At 48.4% G+C, this 18,706-nt stretch overlaps 2 protein-coding genes across 6 annotated transcripts in view; both read right to left on the bottom strand.

Annotated features, from left to right (window-relative positions):
* The window catches only part of TMOD1 (tropomodulin 1), an 84,194-nt gene extending 71,149 nt beyond the window's left edge, over positions 1-13,045 (bottom strand). For 2 of the 4 annotated variants that reach the window (XM_058523593.1, XM_058523596.1), the window contains exon 1: positions 12,992-13,044. The gene's annotated coding sequence lies outside the window, so the exon portion shown is untranslated. Of the gene's footprint in view, positions 1-12,991 lie in introns of all 4 variants that reach the window. The other 2 variants (XM_058523595.1, XM_058523594.1) reach the window with 2 other exon arrangements.
* A 2,142-nt stretch (positions 13,046-15,187) lies between these two features.
* TDRD7 (tudor domain containing 7) overlaps positions 15,188-18,706 on the bottom strand; it is an 88,930-nt gene continuing 85,411 nt past the window's right edge. Inside the window, exon 14 of one of the 2 annotated variants that reach the window (XM_058523586.1) lies at positions 15,188-17,237. In XM_058523586.1, coding sequence (XP_058379569.1) covers positions 17,017-17,237 — 221 coding nt within the window. In that variant the 3' untranslated portion in view covers positions 15,188-17,016. The remainder of the gene's footprint in view (positions 17,238-18,706) is intronic. The other variant, XM_058523585.1, reaches the window with a different exon arrangement.

Raw genomic sequence — 18,706 nt, 5'->3', positions numbered from 1 at the left:
TAACACAATAATTACAGCAAGAACCACTCTGATGTGCAGAGACCTTTGCAGTTTATAAAACCACCACCACGTTCATGCCTGCAGTCTCATGTCCCCTGCAGGGCAAGAAGGGAGTGTGCCTCAGGGTGTGTTGTCACCTGTGATGGGATCCAGACAGAGGAGAGGAGAGAAGGAGAAAGAGCGAGAGGGAGAGGGCTGGATCCAGAGGGCCGAATCCCCAGCCAGCTCGCTTCACCAGGGAGCCCCTGCACGCCGACGACGACCTAGGCTCTCACCCTGCCCTGCTGGAAGATTCTCCCCGGCAGGACCGGCTGCAGAATTTGCCGGGTCCAGCGCAAAATAAGACCGTGGAGTCCTCTGTTCAAAAACAGGAAACAAGTGCCACTAAAGGTATCAAGATGTAAAGTTTTTGCTTTCTCTCATGCTCTCTCTCTTGATCCGTCATAGTGTTTTCTTCTCTATTATTTAATGTCACAATCACACAGGTGCTTGTGTGCTGCGACTCAAAGCATGCACGCCAAGTCCACTGGCTGCCAGCTTCCCTCCCCTGCCAGATGCAGGACAGACGCGCCCTGCCCTGGTGGGGCCCAGGCCGTCAAGCCAGGCACCTCCTTCCCACAGTGGGCCGCTGCCCCAACACATGGAGACGGGCGATCCCAACAGTATCGCAACCTCCGTGCCAGGTCCCTAGGTGCCTGGATCAGGGGTGACGAGAGGCTTTTCCTGCAGAGTTGCCAGCTGATGCACCAGGGGCGGAGAGCTCCAGTGGTAGCTGGGCTGTGGGGGAGGGAGAGGCTGGCAGGACCTGGGAGCGCCAGGAGGCGCTGCAGCCGGAGTCTAAGGACCCCTCCCCAGGAAGCAGAGAGGCAGCAGGAGGTGGGAGTGAGCTGAGGCTCCAAGCCGTGGTGCATGCGCCACTGGCCACGGGACTTCACTTAAAAATATACATCCAAAGATAAAACTCAGAATTTCAAGGAAGCGACTGCAGAGCATTCAACCAAGCACAGGGTCCTTCTGAGAGCAGGGCAACTGCACAGCCTGCAACCTGTTCCCGGCCCTCTCCCAGGACACACGCCCTGAAGGCCCAGGGCCAGACTCAGCCCTGTCTCACTGGGATGGTCCTTTTGCTCCCCAGTATCTTCCAACCCATTGGAATCTCTGGCCCTTGGGTTCTATAGGAAGCTGGGGCCGTTGTGTAATGGCAGAAGGAGCACTGGGATGGGAGTCAGGGGACCTGGTTACAAATCCTGACTTTGGTTGAGGACTTGCTGTGTGACCTTGAGCAAGCTGCTATACCTCTCTGGATCTCAGTTTCCACAATCTAATTCATTGGGTGAGTATTTATTGAGCACCCACTATGTGCAGGGCATGGTAGGCCTTTGTGGAAGAAACAGAATTTAGCAAGACAGTCCCCAACCCTCAGGAAGCTTATAATTAAGTTGGGAAAATAAGACTCACACAGAGATCCCTGGGGTGGTGTCACACACACGGTCTCTTCCTCCACCACTGGGGGAACAAGCAGGGCTGTTAGCCCCACTTTACAGATGAGGCCTTGTCTCAGGCCAGCCTGGTGGGAGGTGAAAGCTTGGACTTGGATGCAGACCTGGGCAAAACCCTTGCCCCGGCTCTGACGGGCGGGGCAGCTCGGGCGCATCTCTTAGCGCCTCTCCAGTGCACGGGTTCGTCTGTAAAGCGAGGCCCAACACGTACCTCTCACGGGCAGCCGTGAAGAGGAATGAGATAAAGGGTGACGCCGCTCAGATTGCTGGTGTCCTCCCCTCCCCTCAGTCCCACGATGCCGCAGCCCAACAAGCCGAGCCCACAAACACTGGGTGGGTGGGCACGCCTGAACAGCCAGAAGAAAGACGGGGGTCCTCAAGTGGCTGTGCACCCAGCGGAAGTCAATGGCGTGAGGCATTGGCCCCAAAAGTCACGGTGCCGTCTCAGCTGCACTGATACAAGCGCAGGGGCCAGAGCAAGGGCGATGCGGGTCCTACCCGGCTTTGTGCTGGAGCTCAGCTCTGGGCCCCCACGCTTGCATTGGGGAGGTAATTTTTCTCTTTTTCAATAAGGCATAGCTTACACACAGTCAAGCACACAAGTCTAAGGAGTACAGCCCACGTACTCTTCCCGTACGTACACACCTCTGTCAACACCACTCAGATGAAGACATAGGACACCTCCAGCCCACCACACGGCCTTCCTGTCCCCCCTCCCAGGCCATCTCCCTCAAAGGTCACTGCTGTTCCGACTTTTCAAACCATAGATTAGCTTTGACTGTTTTTGAACATCATACAAATGGAAACACACAGTGGGTGTGTTCTTGTGTCCAGCTTCTTTCACTCAACATCACACCTGTGAGATTCACCCACATTGTGTGTTAACAGCAGTTTGCTCTTTTTCATTAATTTGTAATATTCCATTATATGAATTATACTGTAATTTATTTATTTACTCTACTGTTAATGGACGTTTAAGTTATTTCAAGTATTTGGTAATTCTAAATAGTGCTGAGGATGTCGTTTGGTAGAAATAATCACTCATTTCTCCTGGGTATGTGCCCTGGAGTAGAACTGCTGGATCATAGAGCAGGCATATATTTAGTTTCAGTAGATACAGTCAACAGTTTTCCAAAGTAATTGTGCTTTTTACATCCCCACCAGCAACGTATGGAAGTTCCAGTTGCTCCACATCCTTGCCAACTCTTGGTAGCATCAGTACTTTTCATTTTAGCCATTATGGCACATGGGTAATGGTATCTCATTGTGCATTTCCCTGATGCCTAATGATGCTGAGCACAGTTCATATGCCTATTGGCCATGTGGGTGACACCTTCTGTGAATTGGGCCTTTTCTCTTGAGTGGTGCTGAGTCCAGATTAGGGGAGCATGGTGTCATACAAAGAACAGTCATCACACACTGCAAACCTCTAACGGGCTGACCTGGGGAAGAAGGAATAGCAGTGGTCTGTGGCTCCCCCGTGGGCAGAAGACATAGATTTCCCAAGATTATCAGGATGTGGATTTCCAATCAGCACAAGGAACTTTCCAATAAAAAAATGCCCACGGATGCACTAGGCTGATTCACGAGGTGGTGAGCACCCATGACTGCAGTCACGTGAGCAAAGAAGATAGAGTCCTAGATTAGGTCTCCCGGAGACAGTTGACATCTCAACTGATGGTGGTTGTTGGGAGTTGACAGGATGAGATTTAAGGCCCTTTAAGGCCTGATTCTATTATGAAAGACATGTTTGGGGCCACTGAGTAGAGAGGATGGGGACTCAGAGACCAGCTGTCTTTAAAAGACTTGTTTTCTGGCCTGTTTGCATTTATTTTTCCCTGGCTGACCTCATTCTCTTAGTCATGGGGGAAAGCACCTTCTGAAAGAAGCAGGGAAACTAAACACAGTGTTTGACTCCATTGCTCTTCTGCAGTTGCTACGCGCTCCATCCCAGGACACACTGAGCCTCTAAGGTCCACAGGTCAAAGGTGTCAAATGGCTTAAATTAGAAAGGCCCGTTTGCGTGTGCCTGCAGGCACCAGTGCCTGTTTTCATTTTGCATCTCTTAAGGTCATCCTGGTGTCTGAGTCACCACACAAATCGCCGTAAGCAACAGGGTTCCAGGAAAAGACTCTGAAACCATCTCCCTGCCCCAGCTGGCCTGCAAACCCTGCTCGGTGGCTCCTTCTCCCCACATCTCTGCAACTTCCCTAGTTCAGGCCGCCAGAAGCTCTCACCAGCCTCCGCCTCTTCCATGCCATCTTTCTCCACACCTGAAAAGGGCTGAAAAGGGTTCTAGCATGCCAAATCTTAATACGAATGAGAGAGGCCATCAGAGTTCTGCCATCAGATGCATCATCTTATTGCACCCTCCACCCCCAAGACTGAAAGCTGCTTGAGGGCAAGCACCTCTATCTCCCAGGGTCCAACACAAAGCCCTTCACTAATCAGGTGCAAAGACAGGTTTGTTGAATAAATGAATGAATGAATGAATCAATCAATCAATGCCTAGTATTATTACAGACGGTCCCCAACTTACAATGGTTCAACTTACGACTTTTCAACTTTATGATGGTGCAAAAGTCACGTGCATTCAGTAGAAACTGTACTTCCAGTTTTGAATTTTGAACTTTTCCTGGGCTAGCGATGTGTGGTACGATACTCTCCAGTGATGCTGGGCAGCGACAGCTCCCCGTCACCACGCAATCCTGAGGGTGAACAACTGCTACACTGACAACCATTCTGCACCCAGACAACCATTCTGTTTGTCACTTTCAGTTCAGTATTCAATAAGTTACATAAGCTAGTCAACACTTTATTACATAATAGGCTTCGTGTTAGATGATTTTGCCCAACTCTAGGCTAATGTAAGTGTCCTGAACCCATTTAAGGTAGGCTAGGCAAAGCTAGGATATTTGGTAGCTTAAATGTATTAAATACATTTTCAACTTATGATATTTTCAACCTACAATGGGTTTATCAGGACGTAACTCCACCGCCACTAGAAGAAGATCTGTATTGGCTTTGACAGCCATAAGTCAAAAGTGTTGGTAGCATAAAAGCTGGCTTGTAGAAAAGCTTGTGGAGCTCACTCCTGTTCTCATTCTCCATTTTACAAACGTGAACTTTGTCACCTCACCTCACAGCAGGTGTTAACATAAGGTACAGCTTTATGAAGCCTGTTTTTGTATTTTCTGAAAAACCAATATGAAAATTAGCACAAACAATGCCAGAAGGCAAATGGAAAATTGGGGGGGAGAAATATTTGCTGCACATCGAACAGAGGGCTCATTTGTTTAATAGACAAAGAGTTTCTACAAAAAAAAAAAAAAAAAAATAGAACAGCCCAGTGAAAGTGTAGGAATAGGAATGGAACAGGAAATTTATTATAAAGCATGCTTATTAGCCATTTGTATTTTTATGAACAGACAAGGAAACTCACTCATAACTATAGAAAAGTAAATTGAGAAATGAGACATCAGTTCTCATCTATCACATTAATAAAGATGAAAGAGTCTGAGAACTCCCAGGGTCACAGCTGTGGAGGAGACCCACATTCTCACACAGAATAGAAGTATACATTGGCGTACCCTCTCTCAGGGCAAGTTAAGCTGTATCTATCCAAACGCACACACCCTTTGACTCAGCAATTCCACTTCTAGGAATTTATCCTACCGGTTTACTCACTGAATTGTACAAAGATATATGTGCAAATTATCTGGTTATTATCTATATTAGCAAAAAACTGGAAACCACAAAAAAGTTCATCAAAAGGGCACTGGGTAAATAAATTATAGTGTAGACATACAAGAGAATGCTATTAACACCATCCTTGAGGCTATTATTGCCCATTATGTCACTATACCTTATTATAATATATAATAATATAATATAATATAATATAATATAATATAATATATAATAATGCAAGCATTATTCTGTACGTACTGCATAGCAGGCACAGTGCTAAGCTCTTTACATGGATTATTTCATGCAACATTAATAACTGTGAAGTAGGTAGCTTTTTATTCCCATTTTACAGATGAAAAATCTGAAGTGCAGTAATCTGACTGTATTCTTTCCTAGGGCTGCCATAACAAATTACCACAAACCGGATGGCTTAAAACAACATAAACTTATTCTATTGCAGTTCAAAAGGCCAGAAATCGGAAATCGAGATGTCGGCAGGGTTGGTTCCTTTTGGAGGCTCTGAGGGAAAATGTTCCACGCCTCTCTCCTCGCTTCCAGTGATGCTGACAACCCTTGGCGCTCCTCGGCTTGCATCTGCGTCACTCTAACCTCTGACTCCACCGTCACGAGGCTTCTTCCCTGTGGATGTCCTCTCTTCTTCTCATCAGGACACCAGTCACCGGATTCAGGGCCCACCTCAACCCAGTATGACCTCATCTTAACTAATCACATCTGCGAAGACCCTATTTCTCAATACATTCACGTGCTGAGATTCCGGGTGGACACGACTCCTGGGGAGACAGTATTTAACCCAGTACAGTGACCAAGGTCACAAAGCTATTAAGTAGTAGGGCCGGGATGTGAATCCAGGCAGCCAATCTGACTGTACTCCTTATCACTACTCCAGGCTGCCTTCCCATAATAGCTCGCACTTATGTAATGCTAACATCCCAGGCCCTGTCTAAGCATTTTACATATAATAACTGATTTAGTCCCCAACAGCCCCATTTTATAGATGTGACAACTGAGGCACAGTTAAACGTTACCTGACTTCACATGGCCAGTAACTGCCAGACCTTAGATCTGAGCCCAGGGAGGCGGCCTCCAAAGTCCACATTCTTAACCACCATGCTAAATGCCTTCCACCTAGCGCCCCATCATGACAATACACGCTGAGAATTACAGCTAAGAAAACATTTTTCTCTCCTGAAAGACTAGTGTTCTTTTTTATCGGACATGAAGTGTTCTTCAATTCATCTTGTCTCCCTTTCCCCTTGGCTGTCACGATTCATCCCAGAGCTGACTTGAGTGTCCAAATACAGTTGCCATCTTCAGCTAGGAGGCTGGCATAGTCTTCTCTCCTTATTCTGGGTTGGGCATTCTTAACCTGGGCTTCTGAAGGGCCTTCAGGGGGATCCACGCACCCACTGAAATGATATGCAAGCTGCTGTGTGTATGGATATGTTCATTTTTCTGGAGCAAGGGTCCATAGCTCCCGCCAGATTCCCAAAGACTTTCGTGATCCTAATCTTGAAGTGTTCTGCTCTGTCCCTTTTTATTTCTGTTCTTAGTTAGTTGCCTGTGCAAGTTTATTTTAAGCCATCTCAAACCCCTGTAATGGTGTAAGTGGAACGCAGTATAAAAACCATAAACAAATGCATGCAATGCTGCCATCCAGTCTGACCTTTTAAATCTTCCTGTGTTGCATGGAGGAAGTCCATCTTCAGGGCTCATTTCTCCCTTGTCCTCTGCGTGGTTTTGGGGCAGGCATCTGGGTTCCCACCCCAGCACGGGCCAGGCACTCATCCTGTGCTCAGATCCTGACCTTGTAAGCAGTGTGCACTGAGAAAGACAATTGGACACAGGAGCCTGGAGCTCTGGCGCTCAGGGGAGGTTCTAGGCTGGCCAGGAACTGGGCAGTTTGACTTGAAAGCCCCGTCTGCGCTTAAATTTCTCCAGAACATAAAGGAGAAGGTGGGAAGGCAGAGGAAGATGGAAATAACCCATTGCTGCGAGGCCAGCTCCTTCCAGCAGCAAGCCGTTTCTGGGGCCTTGTCCTGTTGTCCAGTGCGCTCTGGCCACGTGCCCCACTGCATGCCCCTACCCTCAATCACGTGTCCCACTGCTCGTCCCTGCCACCTATGCGTCCTCTTCCGGCACCTTCCCCACACGCCCCGCCCCCACCATGTGCTCCATCGTGTTCTCTGAGCCCCTGCACACACCTCACTAAAAAAAAAGACCAAAAGAGCCTTTGATTTTTTTTGCTGAGGAAGATTCACCCTGAGCTAACATCTGTGCCAATCTTCCTCTATTTTGTATATGGGATGCTGCCACAGCATGGCTTAATGAGTGGCATAGGTTTGCGCTTGGGATCTGAACCCTCAAACCTGGGCCACGGATGTGGAGCGCACGAACTTAACCACTACGCCATGGGGCTGGCCCAAGAGCCTTTGATTTTGAGTCAGGGCTTAAATGAATTCATTTGTACATTTTAATGAAAACACTTCTTTTAAGCAATGGCCAACGGAACCCTGAGATAACCAGTACTCATCTTGGTGCTCAAAGTGTGGTGGTCTGTGTATGCAGGAAAGCATCGCATTATTAGGTGTTTATTAGAGCTTATCAGGAATTGTTAATCTTATTAGGGCTTATAGAAACAAGAAGTTTATTACAAATTCAGAGCCTCAGGCCCCTCCCAGGCCTACTCAGCCAGAATCTGCATTTTTAACAAGATCCTGAGTGATTCAAATGTTAGAGAAGCGCTTGTATAGAACACAAGGACCTCCACCTCTCAGGTCCACCAAACTCTGGAGAGCACCTTGGTTCTTCTGGAAGGCACACCCCAGCTGGATGACCTGGAAAAATTCCTCCTGGCGTTCACTATTCACTCTACACGAAGCGGGTAATAACACCTGCCCTTCCTCCCTCCAGGATTACTGTGAGTTTCAACTGAGATTGTGATGGGGCTGACAGGGCTGCAGAGTCGGTGGGGAGCAGAACAGGTGTGGTCTCTGCCCTCACGGAGCTGGTGGTCAGGTGGGGTGGGGAAACATGGTACAGACGCTGGTCGATGTTGTGTGACTGCCATGGTTATCATTGCTTACTCTTTTACTCATTCATTCATTCATTCATTCAGTGGTCAGTCATTTATTAAAACATAAATACTTGCATTATGCCGAGTGCTGCACTCTGAGCTAGACACTGGGGAAGCAGAAATAAATGAGTCATAAACTCTGTCCTCAAGGAGCTCTCAGTCTAGCCAGAGATAAGGACAGGATTACACTTAGAACACACCATGGCTGGTTCTCTGAGGTCCATGCAGCCGGCTGTGGGAGCTCAGGTAAGGCAGTGAGGAGCTTTGCTTTAAAGGATGGTTACAAATTCGCCATGTTGAGAAGGGAGAGAACAGCATTGCAGGCAGAAGGAACAGCAAGGGCAAAGGCAGGGAGGTAAGAAGGCACCACGACAGAAGGCAAAGAGAATTTGGGGGAGTGCAAAAGATGGTTTTGGAGAAGGAGCTTGGGCCAGATCTTAGATGGTCTTGGTGTTCCATGCTAAGGAATCTGGGAGGAAATAGGGAATCCCGAAGGGAGATGAGTAACACGGTCATAGCTGCATTTCACCAAGATCTTTTAACAGCAGCATGGAAGCATAAAACACTCGAGGCAGAAAGACTTTTAAGAGGCTCTGACAACAGCTCAGGGGAGAAATGGCGAAGTCCTCGACTCGGGTAGTGATTGTGAAATAGAAATGAATAGAAGAGTTATGAACGAAGGTAGAATTGACAGGACTCTTGACCAAATGAACAGGTGGTGAAGGGAAGGGAGGTTTCTGGTTCGGTACCTGGGTGGATGGTATTACTGTTAACCAAGATGTGGGACAGGACGGAGGACTGGGTGATGAGCCTGAGGCTGGGCCTGTTGGGTGTGAAGTGCCTTTGGGATGCCCTGTCGGCTTTGTCCAATTGGCAGGAGTCATGGATGCCTAGAGCTGAGGAGAGCGGTCCAGGCTGGACACATGAATTTGGGAGTTGTGAGTTTATAGGGGGTGGTTGGAGCCATGGGAGTGAATGGGATTGTAGGAGGGTGTGTGGTGAAAATAGTGTTGTGACGGGCAGAAGAGATGAGTCCATGAAGGAGGCCGAGTGAGGCCAAGGCATTTCTCCTTCCCTCCGTTCCCCTGGGCATGGAGAGCAAACCTCATCACTCACCAGAACCATCTCCAGGAACGGCCCTGGGGTCACAGCCCTAGAAGTCCCAGGCGAGTGGTGACTCAGGCCAGGGACTGAGAGGAACTGAGACAAAGACAGGTGGGCTGGGCTGGCCTCCCTCTCCCACCCACTTTCCTCCTCATGCACAGTAATGTCCAGCCCTTCACACGTCTGTTTTTCTCAGAGAGAAAAACAAAAGGATTTTAAAAAAGGAGCAACAAAAGAAATGCTTGAGTGTGTTTAGTTTTTCAGATCAGACAAGGACCCAGCACCTCCTAACATGAAGAAAACCTCCCACACGTGTCCTAGGTTGACTCCAATGAGCTCATTCTTCCTTATCATTAAGAGCAAAGAGAGTCAGATCCTATCAGGATTAACCGAAGAAGGATTTTACAAAACAAAAGAGAGGAAATGGCCTGGAATTATGCTATCTGATTCATGTTTTTCCATGGAAACAGGCCTGTGGCTTTAAACTGATAATGGCTCCTAGCAGCCAAATAATCGATCTATGTGGTGTTCTGGCTTTAAGCGAGAAGAGAACTGGCCTGTTTAGAAATGTTGGCAGACTGGCTGGTCCATTAGTAAGACCGAAAAATCAAAACATTGACTGGAAAAGGCCATTACGACTGGGCTCAGCAAGAGTCATCAATAGATGATGTCATTTCAGAAATAAGCAAGCCAAGGTCACGAGGCCCCTGGGCAGAGGCAAACTACCCTTCATGGCCCTTCATCACCCTCCTTCGTGGATACTGAAGACTGCCAAGGGGACACTCGGGTCTGAGCCAGGACCGGCTTCATTTTACCCTTTCTTTGCTCAGTTGGATTCTAGGGGAATGTGATTCTCGAGCCCAGGGCAGTCAGCAGGTCATCAAGGAGGGCTGTGCGCACCCCTTGGAGTCTCCTCTCACCCTCTTCCCCTCTCCCGGAGCCTCCTCCCTCTCTTCTCACACTCCTCATCCCAGAAACACCTGCCTCCTCTCTGTGCCCTGCCTCTAGCTCCTGCTACCTGCCCTCGCCCTTCCTTCCTCATCCGAGCTTGTGGAAGAGTTGTAGGCTCGTCTCCACGGCTTCGGCTCCCATTAGCTTCTGCCTCTTCCCTCACTAAACCTAATGACACCATTGCAGGTACCAAGCACTGGGCTGAGGGCTTTCCCTGCATCATCTCACTCAATCCCCATAGCATCCCCTATGAAATGGGGCTATTATTATCCTCATTGTACAGAGGGGGAAACTGAGGCTCCGTCAGACAGGCTGGGTCACTGGCCCCAGTAAGGCAGGGGCAGATCCCATGTTTGAACCCTCTGCAATGCTCTGGTTAAAGTCACCCATGACCCTCTGCCAATCCTGGAGGCCCCTCCCTAGCCCTCATCCCCTCTGTCTCTCCGCAGCAAACGGCACTGCCGACCTCTCTTCTCCCTTGGCTCTTGGGAGGCCACTTTTCTTCCACTCTGTCTCTCCCCTTCACAGGGTGCGTTCCCCTGGAGTTCGTCCCTTCACTTTTCTCATGCCAGAAAGTCTTCCAAGGGAAACTCGGAGCCCTCTGGATTCCAGGTCCACTGGAGACGACCTTGTGCACCCCCTCACAGCTCAAGGTCACTCTAAGTGGGTGACAGAGCTGGGGCTGGAGGCAGGTGTCCCAACCTCCAGGCCAGTCCACCTCCTGTTACTCAGAGCTCTGCTGCGTCCTCCCTGTTTCTGTGTTTTCGCTGAGCTGCAGGAAGCAGCCCTACCCTGGAGGAGGGAGAAGGTGTGAGGCTCTGATAAGGTGGGGTGGAGGCTATTTTAAGAGGACACTGGCTCTCCACTTAGGCTGGGGGGAACTCAAGGGCTAAGACCATCTACAATGTGAGTTTGCAAGACTGGCTCAGTCAAGAGAACTAATACACGAAGCGACAGGGTTCCTTGTTTTCACTCTCTGCCTGCTTGTTGTGTGGCTCAAATTAATGAGAACCTTGCTATTTGTCTCCGTTTCCTCTTAATTCTATCTGTGAGGCTTTGAGACGGCTTTAGAGAGTATAGACTAATAGAAAGTAAAGTAGAGCAGAAAGGAAGCTTCAGGATGAGGGCGCTATTGTCCAGGCAAGGGGAAGTCCTGGACAGCTGCAGATCAGAGAGGAGGTGCATTGGTGGGGTGCTCACAGGCCCCCGAGACCTGTCTGACCAGCAGGAAGTGTCAGGAGAGAGCTGAGAAAGGCTGGAGACCGCAGACCTCCTGGGGAGTCCACCGGCTGTGACCTTGAGCAGGGGGCTCTGCGGCCCTTCACGGAGAACAAAATGGCTGTCACCACCCGGAGAAAGACGGGGAGTTTCAGGGTGCTCCCGCTGAGGGGCCAGAACCTGGGTTAGAGTCTGGTTCTGTAATTCGGACACGGAAACGCGTGGGCCGGGTCATCTCCAAGAGTCTGAGAGGGCGAAGGTCGAGGCCAAGTGCAGGGTCAGGAACGGCAGGAAGGCTCTGAGGCCGCATCATAGGCACTATACAGACGGGGAAACTGAGGCCAGGGAGCGGCTGGGCTGGAGCCTCTGGCCCGGCCCAGTTCATCGGGTCTAAAGCTGTTTGAGTCACACGCTGCTTTGCGAAGGTGATGGCTGCCACTCAGAGAGACGCCCATAATGACCCGGGGACGCCCTTCCTGGGGGTGTACGACCCAGGCTATTCCGAGGGGCCTAGTAGGTCCCAATATACGACCCGATCAGAGCGATCGCCCAAGTCTCCGGTTTCCACCACCCCTCAGGACGTGCGCGGCTGTGCCCCAAGAGTCCCAGGCCCGGAGCCGGGAACAGGTGGGGTGAGCGCCAGCGGTCAAGAGCGCGCCCCGCTGCTCTCACGACCGGCTCCTAGCTCCATTGCCAGAACCAAACCCCACCCCTACAAACGGGGAAACCGAGGCCCAGAGAAGCGGGGGGGGGGGGGGGGGCTTGCCAAGGCCACCGTGTGAGTTTGCGAGCGAGAGGGCTCCTGCCTCCGGGCTCTTGCTCGCTCCACCTCGGCGCGAAACGCACGTATCGTGGTGCTTTACACCTCGCCATCTCACGCAGTTTGGGAAACTTTTCCTGCCACAACAGGCGCAGCCCGAACCCGGGTTCCACGTCCACCCGAGCGCGTCCGCCCCCACTCCCACCCCGAACTCTCCGCAGGGGGAGGGAGGCCGCGCCTCCGTGCCGGGCTCGGGCCGGCACCTGCACCAGCAGAGCGGCGGTGGCGCGGAGCCCCGCCGCGCTGGAGTCCAGCGGGCGGCGGGGGCGCCCTCTCCGCCAGGACCCCGGCCCTCTGCGATGCTCCTCGAGAGCCCACGGGTCCTTCTCCCGTTTACAGACGCAGCGCCGGGGTCCAGAGAGGAGGGCGCCCCGGCCAGGGCCAGGCGCGCGGGGCGGCACGGACCGGAACGCCGGGCTCGGACCCCGACACCCGGACTCCCCAGCGCTGGAGGCAACCCGAGGCGGCGGCTATTTATAGAGGGAGCCACGCTCAGTCCCTCTTGGCGGCGGCGGCGACAGCTGAATATTTTGCCCAGATATGGCTGGGGCCCCGGCGCGGGGGCAGGGATCCCCGCGAGCGCGAGGGGGACCCTTGGCCTGGTGGGGGGCTTACCGGGCCGTAGAGCCGCGGGGCTGGCGCGGGCGCGGGCGGCCGGTGGACGGGCGAGCGGAGCGCGGGGCTGGAGGAGCTCCCGGGCGGGCGGCGGGCGGGCGCTGTGGGCTCCGGGGGTGGGAGCCAGGGGCGGGTCCGGCTCCGCGCTGTCACCGCGCCCCGCCCCGCCGCCGCCCTCGCCCTCCTTACCTCTCCCTCCACTCGGGGGCGCCGGGGCGCAGCACACCGTCCCCGGCCGGGGAGCGACACCCGCTGGGGGAGCGCGGGGCAGGGGCCAGGCCGCCCCGAAGCCTGGCTCCGCGGCCAAGTGGGTGCGGGTTGCCCCCAGTCTGTCTCGGTGTCTCCACTTGTACCAGGAGGAGTTTAAGCGACGGTAGAGTTATCTGGAAAAAGGTGGGCGGATTTTCATACCCGCGGGGTCTAGGATGTAAGAATCGGTAGGACCTTGGATGGAGCAAAGCCAGCCGACCGGCTGCTGCACCTTTCCCTCCTGCGACTGAAGCGACGGCCCGTCCCCTCTTGGCAGCAGCCCAGCTAGTGCGCTAGGAGCCGGAGCTTTAACAACGACCAATCTGTGAACACGCAGCTCCAACAGAGCCGAACGCACTCGCACTCAGAGAATGGAGTGTCCAAAACAACAACTTAACCACAACGAAAACGTCCCACTGTCTTAAACGGCTAATATGTTTGCCAGAACAAACCACTTAAACCCAAACAGAAACTTAAGTGTTTTAATTTTAAAAATGGCTCATAAAAAGCACTTTGTATGGACAGAAGGTAAAGTCTCTTTGGATTATTGTGGGAAAGTTTCTGGTGGGGTAGACCCTAATAATATCAACTCTTTTTAATCCTGGTGGATAGATTACTAATGGGAAACCCTTGATTTTGGTTGTTTTTTTTTTTTAAATCTTGTTTTCCATGAAAATATATTCCTACATTACAAAACCCTCCCAGCTGTAAGAGAATGCTCTTTTCAAGGGGTATGTGCCATATATTTTAAAATAAAGCAATGATTTAATATTCTAGGTTTTTTATTTTAAACGCTTTTGTTGTGGAATCAGACATTTAAGAAAAGTGCATACAATATAAGTGTGCAGGGTCAATAATTCTTATCATGAGAACACCTGTTGCAACCACCACTCAGTCAAGAAACAACATTGCGGACAGCTCAGGAGCCAGCCTTGCCCTCTGAGTCACAACTCCCTCCTAAACGTGATCACTTGGACTCTGATGGTAATCACCTCCTTGCTCTCCTCTCTCCTCCAGTTTGTTTTCACTTGTTCAACTCCATGTTGTGAGACTAATCCATGCTGTTCCATGTGACTGTAGTTGGTTTACTCTCATTGGTGCAGAGGTTTCCATTGCATGAATATACCAGTTTTGCAAAAGTCCATTTTACTATTAATGGACATTTGGGTTGTTTCCAGGTTTTAGCTGTTACAAATAGTGCTGCTGTGAAGCTTCTTTACCAGCACCCTCCTACAGAAGTGCAGACATCTTCAACAACGCTAGGAATTAACAAAAACAGAAACATTTTTGCCATTCTGGTGCCTGAGTCCCGGTGTCTCACTGAGGTTTGAATTTGCATGTCCCTGTGTCCTAATGGGTTGAGCATTTTTTCGAGTTTATTGGCCAGTTGCTTTTTCTCTTTTGTGAAGTGGTTGTTGAAATGTATTGCCTATTTTGCTTCTGGAGAATCTTTTGTTTATTGACTATATACAGCATATTTTCCCACGATATAGATATTCCTCCCCTCTGTGCTGTGCCTTTCGCCTTCATCATGTCTTTTCATGGGCAGGTGTTCTTCATTTTAATGTCCTCTAGTATATCCCTCTTTTTCTTTATTGTTAGCACTTTGTGTGTCCTGTTTAAGACATCTTTCCTACTCCAGATTATAGAGGTACTATTGTCCTATGTTGTCCTCCTACAGCAACCTTTCATGTTTAGGCTTTCAATCCACCTGGACTTGACTTCTGAAAATGGCATGAGGTCGGGGTGAAGTTTCATTTGTCTGTCTGCCAAACTGTCCTAGCACCAGATTAATTTTTCAGTTACACAAACAACATAATTAATTGCTTTATTCAATGAAATAGAGACCACCTCTTCCTTATCTATAGATAATTTGAGGATTTTTGTTGTTTTTTGTTAGGGAGAGAAACCATTATAAAAAACATTTACACTACTTTATTTCACTTAAACATTTATGTGTCAGGATATTTTTATCATAAATGATTAAGTCACTGGCATAAGCATTCCTGAATTTTGGATCACTTTAATTATAAATATTAAATACAAATTTTAAAAAGCTAGAAAGATAATTTCAGCGTTTTTACATGAAAAAATTAAAACATCTTGTCTTTACCTTCTTTCTGTTCTCACTTTTCCTATATTTTCTCAAATAAAAATAATGACTTTAAGAATTTTTATCTCTAGCCTAGTCTTCTCCCCTGAAATCCACTCCATATTTCCAATAGTTTATGCGTATCTTCACACAGAGGTCTATTAGTTTAAACTCAGTATGTTCAAAATTTTAAGCTTCCCAGTCAAAACCTGAGTAAGGGTCATCATCCTAAGGCCCTCTCAGACCTTAAGACTTGGCTTCACTCCTCGACACCTCCTTTTCCCTATCTTCTGTATCTAAGATGTCAGCTCTAATAATTCTAATTAAAAACTTCAAAAAGCCTTTAATGTTTTTCCTCATTCCCATTGCTCCACTCTTCGTCCAGGGCCTCCCCGCCTCATCTTTGGATCCCTGCTAATGCCTCCAACCCATCCCGCTGTCGCTCCAGCCTGCCCATCAATTAGCAAGCACATATGGGTGCCTGACACGTGCAAGAAATCATTCTGTGTATTGGGGAGGATACAGAGGGTGGCGTTGGAGTCCATTGTACAGGCTCACAAGAGCCGCTTGGGTGCCTCTCTTCCCAACTCCACAGAGATGTCACATTGTTGGAACTCAACAATAGTGGGAGTATTTACAAATTGGGAATCGTCAGACGCTACAAATCAAGGTTCACTCCCCCACCACACCCACCAGAACCAGTTGTCAAACATCCACCAGTACCTCACTGGCTAGAGAGATGACTAAGACCTCTTCCTCCCTCAAGGAGCTCACAATCTAGTTGGGGTGGTTGGTGCAGAGGCAACCAGTTATATACTAGAAAGCTCAGTGAGATCTGGGCACCAAGAGAGGCATACTTAAAGTACAGTGGAGTAGGACAGACACCAGGAAGGCTTCATGGCCAGTCCAGGAGGTCAGCGAGGAGGCTGACAAACAAAAGTGGATGGGGGAGAATGATTTGCAGGCTGAGGGAATAGAACAAGCATAGTTTGGAGGGGAGCAAGGCTTGCTTTAGAATATCAGTTGTCCTGGGTGAACATGCCTGGGGCTCAGGGACCAGGTAAGTGTCCAGTGTAGCTGGTGCGGGGAGTGGTGGACATTGAAGTTGGATAAGGAGACGGGGGAAGGCTGGGTCTTTGGTCTGGACTCTCTGGGCGATGAGAAGCCACTCAAGATTTGGGGTGAGGGGCATGCTGGTTTGCCTGGGCTGCTCCTCTAGCAGCACTATTAGCAATGCTCATGTGTTCAAGACTCAGGATAGTCTTCACATGGTTTGGGGACCACTTGCTCTGGGATACACCACTACACCAGAGTAGAGTTAAGTCATGAAATTCTCGCTCTAACTGGAGAAGAACCCAGCACTGGAAGGAAGACAACATGAATAGAGAGGGAAACTCTTCATCTTAAGATCATAAAGCCTAGAAATTATAAGGTAGTCAGTTTTTATATTGATAAACATTTTAATTCTAATATTATAGTAATAATTCAAGTGCAATTTTCTTTGAAAAGTCAACTCTGTTAAAATAAAACTTGTTAAATATCTTTCATCAAACATAAGCATATTCTTTTCAATCCCTCACAGCAGTCAGAGCCATGTAGCAGAGATAAGATTTTTTTTAAAGCCTACTACATTTTGTTATTGCTAAAAAATCTGAATTAGTTGTCAAGGTCTCAGAAGCAGTGATTAATTAACTTTTGAAAGCTCTACCAGATATTCTGACATAAAATCATGAATCCAGATATCTGTGTCTGGCAGCGATGTGTCCACTAAATAGACCACCACTTTCCGGTCCCAAGGGTTAGCATTTTCTATAACTGTCTGCACCAATGCCACCAGAGGTTTCTTCTCCACATGATTTCGAAACACCATCGAAGCCTCCTCAGACCACTGGTTGCACTTCACTCCTATGAGAAAGACAAGGAGTAGTGAGGGGTCAAATGAGCTTTTCTTTGATCCATTATAATGGAAAACTATTTAGTCAATTCCAAAGTAGCTTAAACATAGCAGATTAGACTTGCCTAACTGAAAAACAGTTGCTGAATAATCTTAAAGCAGTCCAGCTTATAGTTTTTTCTATTCTGAACAGGGATACTTCTGTAAGCCTTTACCTATAGACACAAGTTTCATTTGAGATTTAATGCTGTGTTATAAAATGAAGTTATAATAACTACTGCCCATTCCCCTACATAAAGTATATGCAGATTTAAACTGATAATGGAGATAACTAGGGGGAATAAAATATCACTATATCAATAACACTTCTTTTACAGATTTTTTTTCCTGACGAACCAGGTATAGTAAAAAAAAAAAAAAAAAAAAAGAATTGATATACTTCCAGTATACTAATTTTTCAAAATTATATACAACATCATGGTAAAGCACTGTACTGAAAGTCTGGAGACTCAGTTACTATTCCCTGCTCTTCCTCTATCAAGTGGTGTGATCTTGGGCAAATCAGTTGATCTCTCAGGCCTCGGTTTAATTATCGTTTATTTTAAGTCCCATGCATTTCTAAATCCCCATGACTTTTCAACTTAAGAGCTCAAGTTAAAGAATTTAGATTTTAAAACAAAATTGAGACGAAAATATGTATTCTTCAAGAAATACTACTAAACTAACATAAATTAAGTCCACATACACTAGATCAGATACACTAAATTATGCCCCATAGTGATGAAGGTCTGAGAGTTTCACATATAATTTAAAAGACCTATTATCTATATAGTGAGTGGGCTAAGTTCTTCCATTATTAAGAATTTCCCACAAGAGAGGCCTAGAATAGTCTCTAAGCCGCTGTTTCCTGATCTGTATGACAGCGACAGCCTAAACCTCCTCGTGTGGGGTGGTCGATCCCTCACACACAGTAAGCACCAGTGACTGTCAGCCATGATGCTGGTGCCAGACACCCATTCCTCACAGAGACTCCTTCTCTGGGGTGTTTGATGGTCATGTTTAACAAAATGTGTTGTTAGCAAAACCAGAATATTAAAAAGAAAAAAGGTAACCATTAAATCTGAAGAAACCATTTAGAGGTTTGAGTTCAAAGTAGATCAATGGCAGCCATGCCATGTGCAAAATGCCATTTTTGGTTCATATCCAAGTATTAAGGGAGTTTCCTTTGAATTCTAGTAGGAGACACAAAGAAACTGGCAAATGCTTCAAAAAAAGGCAATAAATCTTTCTCCAATAAAAGCTGGTCAATAATTAAAAGGAGAATCTACATACACAGTTTCCTTCATTTCTGAGATCAATCACTCTGCCACTGTGCTAACTGTACGGAGTGAGCGAGGGTGAGCAATCAGGGTCGCACCACGTGGTCACAACTCCCCATATCCCAGCGTGGAGGCACGCAAAGAGCGTGGGTGACTGGAGC

This window comes from Diceros bicornis, chromosome 28, assembly GCF_020826845.1.
Source record: "Diceros bicornis minor isolate mBicDic1 chromosome 28, mDicBic1.mat.cur, whole genome shotgun sequence".
NCBI classification, from domain to species: Eukaryota; Metazoa; Chordata; class Mammalia; order Perissodactyla; family Rhinocerotidae; genus Diceros; species Diceros bicornis.
The sequence above is the reverse complement of the archived record's forward strand: the minus strand, read 5'-3'. Positions and strand labels throughout refer to the sequence as shown.